General features: G+C 51.7%; 1 protein-coding gene across 3 annotated transcripts in view; it reads left to right on the forward strand.

Annotated features, from left to right (window-relative positions):
* Positions 1–17,354, forward strand: part of SMAD6 (SMAD family member 6) — a 77,987-nt gene that overhangs the window by 13,301 nt on the left and 47,332 nt on the right. For 2 of the 3 annotated variants that reach the window (XM_061430159.1, XM_061430160.1), the window contains one exon: positions 1,140–1,217. The exons of the other annotated variant lie outside the window; for it this stretch is intronic. In XM_061430159.1, coding sequence (XP_061286143.1) covers positions 1,140–1,217 — 78 coding nt within the window. The remainder of the gene's footprint in view (positions 1–1,139; positions 1,218–17,354) is intronic. 3 annotated transcript variants of the gene reach the window in all.

A 17,354-nucleotide genomic window follows, 5' to 3' on the forward strand; every position in this document is an offset into this window, starting at 1 on the left:
GGTTAATGTTTCATCTTCCCGCTCCCCAAGCCATGTGGTAAAAGGAAAAAAATTCCTCCAGGATCGAATGGAATTCTAGCTCGCGAGGGCCTAGGCTAACGGTTTTTGTCTCAGGGTTTCCCCAGCTTGGAGTGGCTCTCCTGAGCCAGTGGGACCAGCTGAGCCACACTATGCTGGGTGAGAAGATAAAAGATGCTCAGGCCTTCCAGGAGAAGCATGCTTTCTGACTCCTGGACAGACCTGTCCCTTAACAGAGACAACACCCCATTGCTGGTGGCAGAGGCGCAGGCCCAGGAAAAACTTCCCAAGTCAGTCTGTCCCGAAAGGCACCGGCTTGTCTCACTAGCAGCTCAGTGTTCAGGAGAAAACGGGCAAAAGAATTTCCCATCTCCCATCTAAATTGCACTGCAGATAAGGGAAAACAAATAGTGTGCGCCGTATGAGGTCCTTAAAACTACTTAAACAACAAATGAATGCCTTGAAAAAAGAAAAAAAACAGTCCAGACGTTGAAAGTTCCTCTGGGAGCAAGCAAGTTTGGATGTGAGAGAGTGGGGGAAGGGAGAGAGAAAACAGTTAATCTGGGAGCAAACGCTTGAGCCCTTAATTAGAGGGGTGTAAGCGGGACAGAGTGAGGATGGCTGGTAACTTGTTAAAACAGTTTCCCCAGCTCCAGCGGGAGGAAGGAAGGAAGGAAGGAAGGAAGCAAGAAGGAACAGCTTCAAGAATTTTAATGGTTGTAATTAAGTACAGCAGCTATGAATTGTTTAGGGGCTTAATTTAACCTTACCCAAGGAGGCTCCAAGTTCCTACTTGCTTGGTCCCCTGAACTTGGGTTATTTCTGTGGTCAGAGCAATTGAAACTTTTTCAGGTGCCAGGGCTGCAGCAGTCAGCATTTTCCACAAGAGTTCCAGGGTTGGCTGGCCTGGTCTCGTGCGATCGTGGGACGGGGAGTGGCAGCAGAAAGTTGTGAGGCACAGGCTGCCCTTTGCAAGCACCCGCATGCCCACATGTGCACGCGTGCGCACGCGTACACGCACACACACACACACACACACACACACACACACACGCATGCTTGAGAAATAAGAGAGGAACACCCCACAGCCAACTAAGTTCTCTTTCTCTTCCCTCCTGCAGATCTATCTGATTCCACATTGTCTTACACTGAAACAGAGGCCGCCAACTCCCTCATCACAGCTCCGGGTGAATTCTCAGGTTGGCATTTCTTTTTCCTTGCATGCTACTGTTATGTTGAATTTAAGGAGGGGGTCCGGTGGCAGGGGCCTGATGGAGGTCTTGTCGTTGTCCCTCCGCCTTTTCTTTTCCCTGGGCCTCCTACCCCTCAAGGAGAAGACGGCCAGTGTGTTCATCACTGGTGTTCTTGGGGTGAAGAACAGTCTGTATGAATGGGGCCTACGGGTGAGAACCTGTCCAGTGTCTGGCAATCCATGCTTTAACCAGTTGTCTCTTGTGGAAATGATAAAAACCCAGCCCAACTCTCCATCCCGATTTTGAAGGGATCCTTTCCGCCAGCTGCCGAGAGGCAGCAAAATGGATGTGTTTGTTTGCATTGTCTTTGTAGGTTTCTCTTATCCCCACCTCTAGGGAAGGACTGATGTGAAGGGTCAGAAGAGGAGAAAGTGGAGTGGGTAGAACATTCATGAAGTCTGAGCAGTGAGGAGTTTTCCAGAGGTTGTGGTTTCCATGTCTCTCTCTGGGCAGTGGATGCTGAGCTAGGAAGCAGAGAGAACTCTGCTGTAGAGCCTCCTCCCACTCCCAGCATTTAAGTGTTGGCCATAGGGTCTTTCCCATTCTGGGGAAGACGTAGATCAAGCTTTCCTTGAGAAATGACAGGTTAGTGGTGAGCCAGGGGTTTCAAGGGCCAGGAGAGACTCAGGTGTCGAGGTTTGTGGGGCCCTTTGGGAGCAGGGTGTGTAGGGGGCACTCTGAGGACAGCTGGGGCTCATGGCCTGGGTCTGCTGCATTGAGTGACAGCCCATTGGGCTGGAGATGCTTCCAGAGTGGGCATGGCTGGATCTCTGCAAGAAGGCCTCTGTCTGCATCTGAACCATCCTTCCCTGACCCCACCCCCATGTCATAATGGCAACAACAGTCATCGTAGCTATTTATTGAGTGTTTACTTTGGGCCATATCCTGTACTCAGGCCCTTTTATGATCATCAACTCACAACAGTAGGAAAGTGACTTGCCCAGGTCACACAGGAGCAGAGCCATCTGCCACCGTGCCTCTGTGCTCCTGACCACGGCTCTGTCCCCCACTTCTCTGTAAAGACTGGATGTACCTCCAGTGAACATATTCCACGGACTTCTGTCATTGCTCATGTACTCTGTCCTTGACTGAAGGGTCTCTTGATGTTGGCTGCTCAGGGCTGCTTGCTCAGTTCCTATGTCCAGAGCCCTTCCCCATCCATTCCATGTTCTGTCACAACCGCGGGAGAGCACAAGAGTGTGTCTATTTGGAAGACAGGGAAACTGGAAGCCAGAGCAGGAAGTGACTTGCCCATGGGCACAGAGGGGCTCATGACACAGCTGGTACTGCGGCCCGGGTCTTCTGGGCCCCACTTGCCTTCTGGTCTCTGGTCTCTGGTGGCCCCTCTGACTGGGCCGCTTTGTTTTCACCCCTGCCTTTTGACCCTACTTCTTAAAATGTCTTGCCCTGAAAAACCTAACTAGAGCAGCACAAGAAGTTGTTGTTTTAATCCCTTCTTTGCCCTCTCTGCCTGTGTGGATGGAAGCCACATATATTTTGAAGCAAGAGGCTTAAAAGTATTCCTGAATGCATGATTCCATGTCTGTGCCAACCATCAGAGTGTATTTAATTTGGATGGATTGCACTGGCGTCAGTTGCATGGTCGGATGGATAGTTTTTCAGCATCCCTTCCCCTTGTTAATGGTGGAAACTGCGTGTATGGAGGTGCCTTACGGGTTCATGGCATGTTCGCAAACGTCGTCTCTCTTGATCACTGTCATCCCAGAGCTAGCCTGGTGTGCGGCTCAGGCTGGAAGGAGCAGAGCCCAGAGAACCTGCTGGAGGCCCTTCCTTTACCGGGTTCCCAGGAGGGAGCACCCTCTAGAGGCTGGGAGGTCTCTGGAGACCCTGAGGCCGTTCGATCTGGCTGCCTTGGGGCCCAGTGGGCCCGTGTTTGGGGTTCCCACCCAGTTATCCCAGAGCGGTCTTTGGTTCTGACTGGTGGGGTAGCGCTGGTGCCCTTTACTGTGGATGAGGATCACGTGGCTCTCGTGAGCAAGTCTGGCACCCAGCGCCTTGGGATTCTTAGGGGCTGAAGGAACTGGGGAGGACATTTGGGATTTCCTGTTGGGGGGTGATTGGTCTGAGTTGCGGGTGGTCTCAGTAGGCGAGTAGAGCATTCCCTCCAGTGCGATCATCCAAGCCTGCCTCAGGGATGGCACAGGTCTCCTCCCGCTTGGGGGTCTCACGGTTCAGCTTTCCCAGCTTACTCGTGCCGTGGGGACCCCAGGACCAATGGGGTTGGCACTGCCTCTGCATGCTGGGAGCATGCAGAGTTGGGGCTTTGGGTGGCTGTCACCCTGGAGGATAGGCTCAGGCAGAGAGGCCCTGCAGGATGAGAAGAATGGCCAGAGAGGTCTCAGTGGATGGTAAACCAAGACTCATCCTATAAAGATGGGTGCAAAGGGCAGGGCGGGAGGTGAGGTGGGAAAGGTGAGGGCTCCAAGTGGGCAGAACGCGCTGGGCCAGGCCCTAACGTTCAAGGACAGATGATAAGGATGCTGATGCTGACCTTCATTTATTTAACGTTTGACGTTCACAGTTAGCACTTTGCTAACTGCTGGTTGTTCTCTGTCTCGTTGACTCATTACCACAGCCCAGTGACACAGATGTGACCCCCCGTTTCACAGGTGAGGACACTGAGGCTCGCTGCCAGGCCACTGCCCCAAATCCCCAAACCGGAGGTGGCAGGCTTGGGATGGGAGCCTGAGCCGTGTGACTGCCCAGCTCACGCATCGTGTAGGGCCCACCCAGCTTCCCACGGCAGCGATCCCAGCCTCCTCCCCCAGCCACACCTGGCCAGGTAGAGTGAGCCACCTGTGTGGCTCACTCTAGAGTGAGTCTAGAGTGAGTCAGCCTCTCACTCTAGAGTGGGTCAGCCTGTGCTGATTGAAGCACCAGGGACAGGGCTGGGGCCTGGCAAGAGGCAGCTCCCTAATGGGTGAACCTTGCCAACCACCCAGAGACCAGCTCAGCCACCACCACAGTCCCCTCTGTCTCTCTGCATCCCAGGGGGTGCCGCTGCCCCTGAGAGCCTGGCCTCTCTCAGCATCCTGGGACCAGTGTTTCTGGAGCAGGGTGTCTGCAGCCCGGGCCGGAGACCGCCCTTGTTTGCACAATGACAATGCCAGCACCCGGCCCGAGCCTGGCTATTTTTATCCAGCTCCAAGGTCTCTCTGCTTCACTTTCCTGTCCTGTTGTTGAGGCCGCATTAGGGGAACAGGGTGGGGGTTTTGAGGCGCAGTCATAGCTGGGGCATTTGAGGACACATCGGTGGGTGTCGTGGGGGCAGCAGGACACACGTCTGTCTTGGTTCAGCCTTCTGCTGAATGCTTGACACTCTCTCAACTGATCTGTACGTCACCTCCCCATGTTGATACGTGATCCACACCATCGACAACTGAAGCTCATGGGGGCAGGTGACTTCACAAAGATCACCCAGTAAGGGGCCAGAACGTGGAGCTGCCACTGAGTAAAGGACCCTTACACCTAGAGTCTTCAGTGGGATTTAGGAAACACTGAAAGCCTAGATGTCCCTTCTGGCGTGCCTTTAGGTCCTTGACACTCTGGCTTCCTTGCCTGACTGCTGCCCCTTGACTGCCTAAAGCCCCCTCAGGTCATCCTCTTCTTTTCTACAACATCTCCACCCCTTTCCCATTCCCTTGATTTTGATTTAGTTTGGGGAGGAAAGCAAGATTTGCTCTAGTTAAATTCATACTAAAGTGTGAGTGGCTGGTAGGCAACTCTTTTTGGCAACCGAAAAGCAAGATATGTGATAATTCAAAGAAATTGTAAGATAAAGGGCCGCACGGGAATGACCATTCTGAGGGCTGGGTTCTCTGGGCTCTAGGTTAGAAGCACAGAATGAGCAAGCCATAAGGAGCTTTTTTGCCCTGGATGAGGAGGGGCAGCCAGGCCAGAGTCGGTGCTGAGTGAACTCTGGGCGTTGACCAAGGCTTGTGGTGATGCACTGCTTTAGAAGCCAGGCCTGCCTGACTCCAGTGCTTGGGGGCTGGGGTGTGGAGCACTGGTTCTGCAGGAACTAGTGACTCCCCTCTAGGATAGAATATCCCATTCTAGTGCCTACTGGATAACTGTTCAAGTGCTCTATTAAGCACCCACTATACGTGAGTCATGGTGTGAGCTGCCTGTCATGGGCACCAGGCAGTCCTTTGTCTGGTACCTGACTCTGTGTACCAGTATCTCATCTCTTAGAGCATGCTGGTTTCTTAGAGCATGCATCGGTGAGGATGAGCCTCTCATTTTGAAGAGAAGGCCCGGGAAGGAAGAGAGCTATGTAGGACAATGTGGAGAGCTGGAGGTTTAGCTGGATGTGGATGTCTTTCCTCCACCAGTCAGACTGTAAGTGCCTCGAGGGCACAGATCATTCTCTAGGACTTGTGCATTCTGCAGATTGGCAGAACAGAGGCTGCCTGTTCTGGACTCAAAGGCTCAGAAAGGTCAGGAGAGTGGCTGAGGGCCACTCAGCAAGCATACAGCAGGTGGAGCCAGGTGACAGCTCAGATGGGTCCATGCTGCCCGCCCGCCTGCCAGGTGACAGCTCAGATGGGTCCATGCTGCCCGCCCACCTGCCTCCTTTCCTGTCACCGGTCCCGAGGAGGTTCCCCTCTGGGGTCAGTGCTGTCTGATATGTGTCAGTGCCTACAGAAGTCAGTAGGGGAGTTAGTTCACGCAATATCGCGTCCTCTGCTGTTTCTGGGCTTGAGCATGCTCGCCTCAGAGGCCCTGGTCCAGCACAGACCCTGGACCTCCTCATTCTCCAAGGTCCTCAGCTCAGCTCCGTCAGTGTGTGCTGAGCCTCTACAGCAAGGCGGGCTGAAGAGCATGGGCTGCACACCAGCAGGCCCTGGGTTCAAGTCCCGGCTCTGCCATTTCCTAGCTGTAGGACTGGGGGCAGCCATTTAACCACTCTGACCCTCGATTTTCTCACCTATGAAATCAGGGTGGAAAAGACAACGTATCATCTACAGTGAGGATGAAATGAGGTGATGCCAAGTGAGTCAGCCAAGGCTTGGCATACATGTGGTAGGTATGGCTGTTACAATGTGCCAGGCACTGTGCTTGGGCTGGAGACACAGACATAAAAATTACATCATCTCTGCCCTCAAGGCGCTCACAAACTGGTGAAGACACAACTAGTAGTCGTGGAAAGTGTTGTCAGAGGCAGTCAAGAGGGAGAAGGGCTTGGTGACTCACTCTTGGTGTGCGAAGTGGCCCGGGAAGACTCTCTGGAGGAGGTGATATCTAAGCTGGGTTTTGCAGGATAAATAGGAGTTTACCAAAGAAACAAGGTTTAGGATTGAGGGATACAGTCCAAGTAGAAGAAATACCAAGTGCAAGGGCCTGGAGGTGTGAAAAACAGTCTGATATTGAGAAACCTAAGGAGGGTAGAGGGTTGGAAAGGAAAGTACCTGATGTTAGTGGGAAATGAGGCATGAGGAGTCAGGGCCTGGGTAATATATATATTTTTAAAAGACTTTCCTCTGTAGTATACCGAGTATACAGATCGGTGTCCAACTTGGTGAATTTTTACCAACCGATGGCACCTGGGTGACAGGCAGGGCCTGGATAGCGTTGTTGTACATGACTGTGCTCAGCCTTCACATGTGACAGTGCTCAGGGCCTGTGGATCTCGGGGGCCATGTGTTGAGTGAGGTTAAGAAGAGAGAGCAGGAGGGCAAGGGGATCTACTTTTAGTTGGAAAGAGGGTTTCCTTTGGCTTTGGAGAGCAGGAAGGATGTGTTACTAGAGTTTGGGGCAGATGGTGACCTGACTAGTTTGCCTTGGACCTAGATCGGAGGTGCCCTTGGGTGTGGCCCACTCCTGCTCTGCCTACCCCCCAGGTCAGGCACCAGCTTGGACATTTGTGGATGGGGACTGGCGCTGAGCTCCTGGGTCAGGACCAGCTTGCCATTTCCAGTTCCCAAATGGCCCCAGACTCCTTGCCTCCTCTTGGGGCGGGGGTGGGATGCACTCCCCTCTGGTTCCAAAATCAGCAGCATTTGGATCTTAACACCATATCTCTGCCACGGGTTCTTTTGCTTGTTTTTATAATTTTTTTTTTTAAAGGTTCTAGAAACTTTTATTTATGGCTGTGCTGAGGCTTTCTCTGGTTGTGACGAACGGGAGCTACTCCCTAGTTGCGGGGAGCAGGCTTCTCCTTGCAGCGGCTTCTTCCGTTGTGGTGCACAGGCTCTGGGGCACACAGGCTTCAGTCGCTGTGGTGCACGGGCTTATGCGCCCCACAGCATGTGGGATCTTCCTGGACCAGGGATCGAAGCTGTGTCCCCGGTACGGGAAGGTGGACTCTTAACCGCTGGACCACCAGGGAGGTCTGTCTGCCATGTTTTCTTCCTGTTATAGCTTTGATCTACAAAAGAAAAAAAAAAGGCCTTGTTTCCTCCCTAAAGCTTCCCAGGTATCTCACAGAGGAACCCATTCTTCCTGGGCTGGTCGTTTGGGGTTAGAAGAGAAGCAGTGAGGGGGTCGAGGCTGGAGCAACAGAGATGATGCCAGCTGTCCTGGGAGGACCAGGCCGCGTGAGGAGGCCTGGCCAGCATCATTTGCCAAGAAGTGCGTGGGGGTGGTGAGCAGTGCGCCTCTGTGGGTCCCAGGCTTGGCCTTGCCCTTTACCCTTTGCCCTGTGGTGTGAGCTCTTGTAAGCTCCTCTCAGTTTGCTCCCTATACATTGGGTCCATTGGACCACTGATCTCAAGGGCTCCCTGGTACCAGCTCCTGGACCTTGAGGGGTTGTGCAGAGCTGGGACTTCTGGCCTGCAGCATCTTAGCTTCTCATCATTGTCTCATCAGAGTAAAACTACGGCCTGGAACAAGGCCACGCAGAAGGAGATGGTTGGTGTCCTGGACTCCCCACCACTCACCACCCTGGCAATCCTAGTCCCAGAGTATGAAAACTTGGGAACTAGAGTTGGGGGTACACTTAATCCGCGATGAATCCAAGGCCCAGAGAAGGCAACTGATTCACCAGAAATCACACAGCTTTTACACCCTCCAGGGTCCCTGACAAAGGACCCCAGGGCTGGCGTGTTTCCTGACTGTAGGCTTTGGGATGACGAGTCAGTGTATTGAATGCATATTAAGAGCCTGCTGCATGCTGGTGCCGGAGAAGGCAATGGAACCCCACTCCAGTACTCTTGCCTGGAAAATCCCATGGACGGAGGAGTCTGGTGGGCTGCAGTCCATGGGGTCGCGAAGAGTCGGACACAACTGAGCAACTTCACTTTCACTTTTCACTTTCATGCATTGGAGAAGGAAATGGCAACCCACTCCAGTGTTCTTGCCTGGAGAATCCCAGGGACGGCGGAGCCTGGTGAGCTGCCGTCTGTCGGGTCTCGCAGAGTTGGACACGACGGAAGTGACTTAGCAGCAGCAGCAGCAGCAGCATGCCGGTGCAGGTGCTCAAAGTGAAGAAAGCCAGGACTTTTCCCGTAGGAGCTGATGGTGTAGAAGGAGAGGCAGATAGCAAGCAGAGAATGGTGAGTGGTGCTAAGCGCTGTGGAGATGTGGACAAGCCTTCGTACCAGCACACAAACAAGAACAGGGGACTCTCTTGGGGTGGGAATGAGGTGTTCAGGGAAAGCTTCAAGGAGAGAGTGATTCTGAGCTGGGCTTTGTAGGATGACTCAGTGTTCGCCAGGAGGACGATAGGATGGAGACAGCCTGTCAGAAGGAATGAAGAGCTTGTGCAGAAGCAGAGGGATATGCAAATAGCATTGTGTGTTCTGAGTTTATTTGTGGTGGAAGGTTAATACATGAGAGATGGGGAATAGGGTAAGTTGAATCCAAAGATGTCCTGAATCTGGAAGAATGGCTGGAACAGAGGGGTAGTAGTTACTGGGGCTGGGGGACCTCTGGCGTATACTTGGAACTGAAGGGGCTCTGGAGCTTGCCTAGCATCCAGCACAGGTCCTAGCCAATAGCCAGAGGTCATTGGCTTAATGACATGAATGAATTGACATGAATGGTCATGGCATAAAGGGATGAATGAATGAATGGATTTTTGCCTGGGACAAAGAGAAAAGAGAGAGAAGACATAAAAATAAAGACAGATCGTAACACATTTAATAATCACATTTATGCATCCCAACAGGTCTATGAAGTAGCTACTTATGAGCCAAATTAAAGGACAAGTAACTGTGGCTCAGAGAGATTAACCAACTTCCGAAGGTTACCCAGCTAGAAAGCAGTGGACCTGGGATCAGACCCAGGCGGTCCAGCCCCTTTTGGGTTCCTTGGAGTCTGGCATGGTGTCCTCTCTGCCCCCTGAAAGATATAGGACTCCTCTGGTTGTTGCTCTTCTGGGGCTTCTGTATTCCTGGGTCTCTGAGGTTCAACGTGAACAGCTGTCATCGGGTTTTAGAGAGCCTCTGCTCGTCAATGGTTGCTGGATGAGTACCTGAGTACATCAGAGACGGCGAGTAGTTGAGCTTGTGAGTGGAGGCCGCTGGGCTGAGGGGGAGCCCTGTGGCCGTCCGTCCAGCGCTGTGTGCCTCTGAGCTGGAGGCAGATGGCCCCTGCCCCTCACTCCGCCTCTGGTGGCCTGTGTCGCCGGGGGAACCGGCAGGTTTTCTGAGGAGACCTGAAATTCTAGAAAACACACTTGGTTGCATCCAGCCTAATCACAACCATCTGTCTGCCGGGCCGCACGGCTCGCCCTCCTGTCCCCACTGGCACGCTTTCCTCCGGTGTCTGTAACAATCGGGAGCCGTGCTCGAGAGTTTCCTTGTCAGGGTAGAGCGCCTGTTGCCAAGAGCTCCTTCTTTGATGCAGAAAATATATCCTGAAGGTACTTTGTCAGATGTTTTTATATTAAACATTCTCCGTCCATGGCCCTTGGCCGCCATGGGAAGCAGAGATTCATCGCTTTTCCAGTTGTCCTCTGTGGAAAGAATTCCTGGTGTTCACGGGCCCTTTCCCTGTGCCTTTCCCCCACCCCGCAATCAAGGCCTGGCACCCCCAGCTTGAGAAGGTAAAGCCCGGAGGGGACTGGCACCTCTGCAAAGCCGTGGCTGCCCTGGCCCGAGGGAGGGACGCTACCTTCACCCCGTGGTAGAAGTCTCTGGAAAAACAGAGGTCTCAGGTCTGGAGCAGACATCAAAGGCACTGTCCCAGACTGCAAGGTGAATCATCGCCAAGGCTTTAATTGATCTTTAAAAGGCAAGGGGTAGGCTCAGAGATAGCCTGGAAGCCGTTTTCATCTCAGAGTTGTCCAGGGTAGTGCCAGCTCCGGACAGAGCAGGAAGGGCCTGGGCTGCCTGGCCTTCTGGGCCAGGTTAGGGGAGACGGTGGAGAGTGGGCTCGGTCACGCAGTCACACAGCATGAAATCCAGAGGAGAAGGGGCGGGTGGGTGAGGCTGAGCCAGGAGTGCAGCCCTGGGAAGCAGCTGAGTGGGGAGGAGGCTTTGCTGGGGGCAGGCACGGTGAGTAGGTGTGATGGGAGAGGGATGGGGGCAGAGTGTGGCCGGTCTGGCTCCAGCTCCAGTCTGCAACCTCTTGGGGGTGAAATGGGGCACCCGACAAGCCCTAGGCGGGGTCTTCCCCCTCCACCCATCTCTGCCCACAGGCTCCCCAGCCCTGTGTTACATCCTGGCCTTCTTTCCCCTCAGCTGCTGTGTGGTCTTCCACAGACTGCTCGTCTGCTCTGGGCCTCAGGTTCTGCCCTGCTGAGCCGAGGGGTATGCAGGGTCCTCCCGGGGCCATCTGCAGGGTCACAGGAAAAGAGGGGACAGTGTTTGCAAAACAAGGCTGCTTTCAGAGGGCAGAGGTTGGGAATGGGGTTTGGGGGGCTTAGCTGTGAGGGCTGTGCCTGGCACCCAGCTCAGGGCCTGGCATACAAAAGGTGTTGGGATTGTTTTGTGATTCACGGGAGCGCTTCCTCCCCGCCCCCCACTGTCCCCTGAGATGGAACAGATTCCACAGAGAGGCTCTGGCTTCACGTCCTGGGACCCTCAGCTCATGTTGTCTGTCTCAGGTCCAAGGAGACCCTATTTGGGTTGAGGGGAGCCTTGTTTCTGGGACTTCTGCTGTTGTTTGACCTGGGAGAGGGGCCAAGGAGGGCAGAGAGAGTCCAGGTACTTGCAGAGACAGACCTGTCTCCTCTGATCTGGCTGCCCAGCTGTGTCTTTAGCTCCTTGCCCTCTTCCTCGCAGGGCAAAGGTCAGGCAGAGCCCCCAGGGCTTTCTTTGAGTCAAAAGTTAATGTCAAATTTCACCCAAGGGCCAGAAGATCTGGGTCCCAGTCCTGACTCTGTCCAACATCTCCTGGTGGTCTCAACCTGCTTCTACTTGACTCCTCTATCTGTAAGATGGGTCAGTTGGTCTCCCACATTGGTTCTCAACCCTCTTTTGCACATTAGTCTCCTGAAGAGTTTTTGAAAAGCTCAGAGCTCACTCTAGAAATGATTGGGGAGGGACTGTGCAACAGGGTTTTAAAAATTCGCCAGGTGATTCTAATGTGCAACCAGGGCTAAGATCCCAGAGCTCGACAGACCTAGAAGGGATCTGAGGTGCCTGGGCCATCTTCCCCTCAAGTCAGGAGCCTCGATCACTTGTTCACTCCTGGGATGGGCGTGCCTGGCAGCTTTGAGCAGCTGGATCCATTCGTTGGCTGCTCAGCTCTCGTCCCATCAGCTGCCACATGTGATCTGGGGGCCGGCAGTGGGAGAGTCCCAGTGCGTCACGTCTGACCCTCCCTCTGAAAGTCGCCAGGTGCCTGCACGTTGGAATCTCCACACAGCCTGGTGAAGTGGGCATTGTGACCTCCAGTTTTCAGGGGAGATAAATGAGTCTGGGAGATCGTTAATCCGATGCTTAAAGACACTTAGCTAACGGCGAGTGTCACCTCCATGAGGAGGTTCCTGTTGCATCTTCTGCAGGAAAGTGGGCTCTGTGTGGTTGCTCAGGAAAGCTGGAGGCAGCCCCACCTGAGCCCTGAGTCCCTCTCCTTGTTGCCCTCATGCCTCCCTTGGGTCTGAACAGCTTCACTAAAAAATAAAATAAGCCTCTTAGTACTGCCCTGTCCTGCTTCTAGACCTTGGAGTAGGGATGTGGAGTGGGGGGTATGAATGACTGGATGCTCGTAGACCCAAGAGGGCAGAGGTGCAAAGCCCAGGCCTTGGAGCCAGAACAGACCTGCGATTTAAATCACTTAGCCTCCCTTTTACAGGCTCACTTGACTCCACTTGACAAGTAGGCTTTGCAGCCCCTCATGGATGCCACGGAGACCCCACCTATACCATAGGTAGTGAGGCAGCTGGAGCACATTTAGCTTTCTCTAAAGGGTAATTAAATGAATTGGTAACCACATATTAGCAAGAGGGATAGGACTGTGTGAAGCACATACCCAAGGTAGGACCTTCCCAGGAAACCTAGAATCTAATTGGAAAGATGGGGGGAAAATCACTTCCTAGAGAGGCGGGGAAAATGCTCTTTCCCAAGTGCGCAGTGTAGGCTGAGAGACAGCCGCTGCCCAGGGTCTGCTGGGGGTGTGTCGCCGGGCTGGGGGTGGGGAGGGGCAGCCTGGGCCCAGGGGCGTGCTGCACAACCGCACGGCCATGGGAAGATGCTTGTTCTGGGAAGGGAGCAGTCCTGGAGGGGCAGTAAGAAGTGAGGCCCACGGGGAGGGCCTTGAATGCCAATCATGGAAGTCCACAGTTGTCTCTAGGGTGGGCCATGGTTGCCAACCCCAGAAATACTTTTGATTGATGGGTGGATTGACCATTGCTTTAGAGAAAAGGTTTGTATGGCTCTGTCTTGACTTGGAACATCATTGACTAGTTTTCCTATTTTTGAAATTGTTGCAAATGGAAGGAAACACCGAAGGATCTTCCTTTTTCTTTTTTAATCGGGGTATAATCGGCCTGTAACATTGTGAAACTTCCCCGGTGGTCCAGTGGTTAAGACTCCAGGCTTCCACTGCATGGGGGCATGGGCTCAATCCCCTGGTCAGGGAACTAAGATCCTGCATGCCGCATGGCAGGGTCAAATGAAACATTGTTTTAGTTTTAGGTGTGCAAGGTAGTGATTTGATACATATGTGTATATATTATGAAATGATTATGGCATAAATTCAGTTAGTCCATCGCCTCATAGTGACAAATGATTTTTACTTTTTCTCATGATGAGAACTTTTAAGATTACTCTTGGGAACTTTCAAATATATAATACTGTATTATTAACTGTAGTCACCATGCTGTACCTTACATCTCCAGGACTTATTTATCTAATAGCTGCGAGTTTGGACCTTTTGACCTCCTTTATCCACACTCCCCGACCCATTTCTTTGGTAGCCTCCAGACCTGTGGGCTTTTCCTTATTCCAAAATGGAATGTTTATGAGGCTCACCCATACTGTTGGGAACATCGATGGTCACTCATTCGTTTTGGGTAATAAATACTCTGGGCACAGCCAGGGTTCTGTACTCCTGATGGGTACTACGGCAGTTCCCAGTTTCTGGCTCTTACCTGTGATGTTACGAATAAATATCCTTGGACAGGCCTTCCTGGGGACATAAGGACATGCTTCTCTTGGGTATATACCTGGGAGTGGCCTTGCTGAACTCTCCATCAAATACACTGTCAGCTCTAGTCCACACTCTGCCCGACTGCCATCCAAGACCAGGACACTCAGTCAGTCACTTCTAAGGGGGTTTTCGTTTGTCCCATCCACTTTACAGATGAGACCAGAGAGAGGGCCAGTGCCCGTCCTGGGCCCCACAGCTCCCAGGTGACAGAGCCGGGTCCAGACTTGGGGTCTCCCCACTCTGTGCCCAGGCCTCTGCCCACATAGGGAGAGAGGGTGCTCAGCCCACCACTCAGATAATCTGACTTCAGGGCCCCTTCCCCACCTCCCTGCTTCCCCTTAGGCAGGATTCTGGCCCCATATCCTTTCTGAAGGCCCTGGGCAGTGCACTCTGGGAAAAACAAAAAGGAGAAAAGAGTGAAAGGAAACCAAACATTGGAAAAGAAGTGTGTTTCCAATAAACTGGGCCTTTCACCAGTAGCCAAAACATTACATTCCTGTACCCCGGGAGCAGCCGGTCGGCTCTGCCTCTCCGGGCTGTAAATTTTGCAGGCACTGGGCTGGGACTCTCGCCTTGTCTGGGGACACAGATGGACAGTGTCCTTGGGGGCTTTGGATCCCTGGGCTTGGTGGGGGGACATGTCACATTTTCATTGGGTTGGCTTGGCCCCCGCGGGCCGGGCAGCCGGGCCCTTCTGAGGGAGCAGTGTGAGAGTTACCGTAAGAGATTTTCCTCGCCTGCCCGCCCCCTCTCTTGCTTGGGTGCTTTGATGGGTTGGAGGTGTTTATAGGCTTGATTCATGACCGAGTTACCAGGGTTTTCCACGGAAATAACTTATTAAAGGGGAGGTGCACACAGCGACATTGAAGTCTGGAGAGGGGCGTGTGCATCAAAGGCACCCGCGGCCCCGCCAGGCAGCCCTCCTTGGCCGGGAGCTCCAGACGAGGGCCAGGAGGGGCAGGGAAGGGGCTGGCCTGGGCTGCGGGAAAAACACTTGGACTTAAGCAAATACTCCCCAGACAAACCCAAATTCAAGTCCCTGGAAAAAAAGGGGGGGATGGAGTGAAAGCCTAGCATCCCTGGGCAACCCTCCGTGGGACCCTCCTGCTCAGATGTGGGGACACATGTGAGTGCCCAGATGACGCATGGTACCCGGACTGACTGCTGTCGTGCCTGCACCTCCCATTGGCCCAGGGCTGGTCCTTGGTAGGACATGCTGAGGCTGTGGGCTTCCTGTTGCCTTTTACCAGGAGAAAGGGTGAGAGGGGTAGAGAGAGTTTTCTCATTCTCCCCCTTCCCGATGGTGCCTCTCCTGTGGTTTAACTGCATCTGATTTGTCCTTTGAGGCTCAGTGGAAGCCTGCCTTTTCCAGGAAGACTTCAGGGATTGTGTAGTTCTGAGTGGCTTCTCTCTTTTCTGAACTTCCTGTAGCTTTCATCCCTACAACCCTCTGTTGCTCTGGGTTGATTTTGCACTGATTTTGTCTGCTGTTTCCAGCCACACTGTGAATGCCTTCTGGGTAGGGCCTAGGCCTGCCTCTCAAGGGAAACTGGTGGTGCTGGTGCTTGTCATTGCCCACCTCGTGCAGGAAGATATGGATCGAAGTCATTTCCTGCAACTCAGTTCTAGCTCTTTGGCAGTAATAATAATAGTAGCCATATGAAAAGTAATAATAATGGCTAAACTTTGAGTATAGCAAAACACGTTTGTTCTTCCTTAAGCTCATTCGGTGCCAGTAAGGGGGCTTCTGTTATGACTTTGCTCTCATTTTTCAGATGAGAAAACGGAGGCTCAGATGGGAGAAGCAGTTTGCCCAGGGGTGGCAAACAAGCTAATAAGCGGCAGCACTGAGGTTTGAACACAAATCCACCTGACTTCAGAGCTTGTGTTCTCGGGCAAGTCACTTTACCTCTCTGGGTCAGAGTAACCCCCACATTGATCAAACTGGTTGGAGAAACAAGACAAGCCCTCGTGAGGCTGAATAGGGTTTGTTTGGTTTGATTTAGTAAGATGCAATCTATGTAGTAAAACTGTTTGAAAGTGTACTGTCCTGTGAAATTTGACAGTCATGTAATATTATCATAACCAAGAGACAGAACATTTCCATCACCCCCCAGAAGTTACTTGGTATTTCTTATGGTCAACTCTTACTTCTCTCCCCAGCTGCTGGCAACAACTCATATGTCTTCTGTCTTTCTAGTTTTGCCTTTTCCAGAACATTCTACAGATGTAATCGCATTGGAAGTGGCCTTTTGTAACTGTTTCTTTAGCTCAGAATAATGCTTTGAGATTCATTTGTGGTGTTGCATGGATGGATATTTGGATTATTTCCAATGTTTTTGGCTATAAACATTTTGTACTCAGGTTTGAGATTATTGGGTATACGGCTAAAGGTATGTTTAACTTTATAAAGAATTGCCACATGGTTTTCCATAGTTTGTACCATTTTACCATCTCACTAGCAGCAGAAGAGAGTTCCAGTTACTCTTCATCCTCATCAGCTCTTAGTATGGGCAGTTTATTTTTGAATTATTCTAATAGATATATGTGGGCTTCCCTGGTGGCTCAGAGATTAAAGCATCTGCCTGGAATGCAGGAGACCCGGGTTCGATCCCTGGGTCGGGAAGATCCCCTGGAGAAGGAAATGGCAACCCACTCCAGTACTGTTGCCTGGAGAATCCCATGGAGGGAGGAGCCTGGTGGCCTACAGTCCATGGGGTCACAGAGAGTCTTAATTCATATTTTTCCTATTGATGAGTGATGTTGAACTTCTTTTCATGTGCTTATTTGCCATCTATGTCTGTGATATAGTGTCTGTTCAGGTCTTTGCACATTTTTTTAATATTGGGTTGATCACTTTATTATTGAGTTTTGAGAGTTCTTTTATATATTGATTATCAGTCCTTTAAAAGATAAGTATTTTGTAAATGTTTTCTCCCAGTCTGTGGCTTATCGTTTCCTTTTCATAATGGAGTCTTTTAAAGAACAGAAGTTTTTAATTTTTGCTGACATCCAGTTGATTAATTGTTTCTTTTCATGTTTTTGTGCTGTATGAAGAGCTCTGCCAGACCTAAGGTCACAAAGGTTTTCTCCTATGTATTCTTCTAAAAGTTTTACATTTAGGTTTGTAATCAATGTTGGATTAACTTTTGTACAAATTGTGAGAGATAAGCATCTAGTTTTTTTTTTTCTTCTTTTTTTTTTTGCCTAAGGAGGTGCGATTATTCTAGTACCATTTGAGAAGACTTACCCTTTCTCTTTTGAATTATGTTGGCCTTTTCGTGAAAACTCAGTCGATCATTTATGTCTGTTCTCTTTCTGGACTCCATTCTATTTCACTGTCTATGTGTCTATCCTTTTACCAGTGCCATACTGGCCGGATTATTGTAGCTTCATTGTGAGTTGTTTAAAATTTTTGTTTGTTTTGGCTGTGCTGGATCTTTGTTGTTGCATGTGGGCTTTCTCTGGTTGCAGAGAGCAGGGGCTTACTCGTCAGTGTGGTGCCTGGGCCTCTTGGAGCAG

This window comes from Bos javanicus, chromosome 10, assembly GCF_032452875.1.
Source record: "Bos javanicus breed banteng chromosome 10, ARS-OSU_banteng_1.0, whole genome shotgun sequence".
Classification (NCBI taxonomy): domain Eukaryota; kingdom Metazoa; phylum Chordata; class Mammalia; order Artiodactyla; family Bovidae; genus Bos; species Bos javanicus.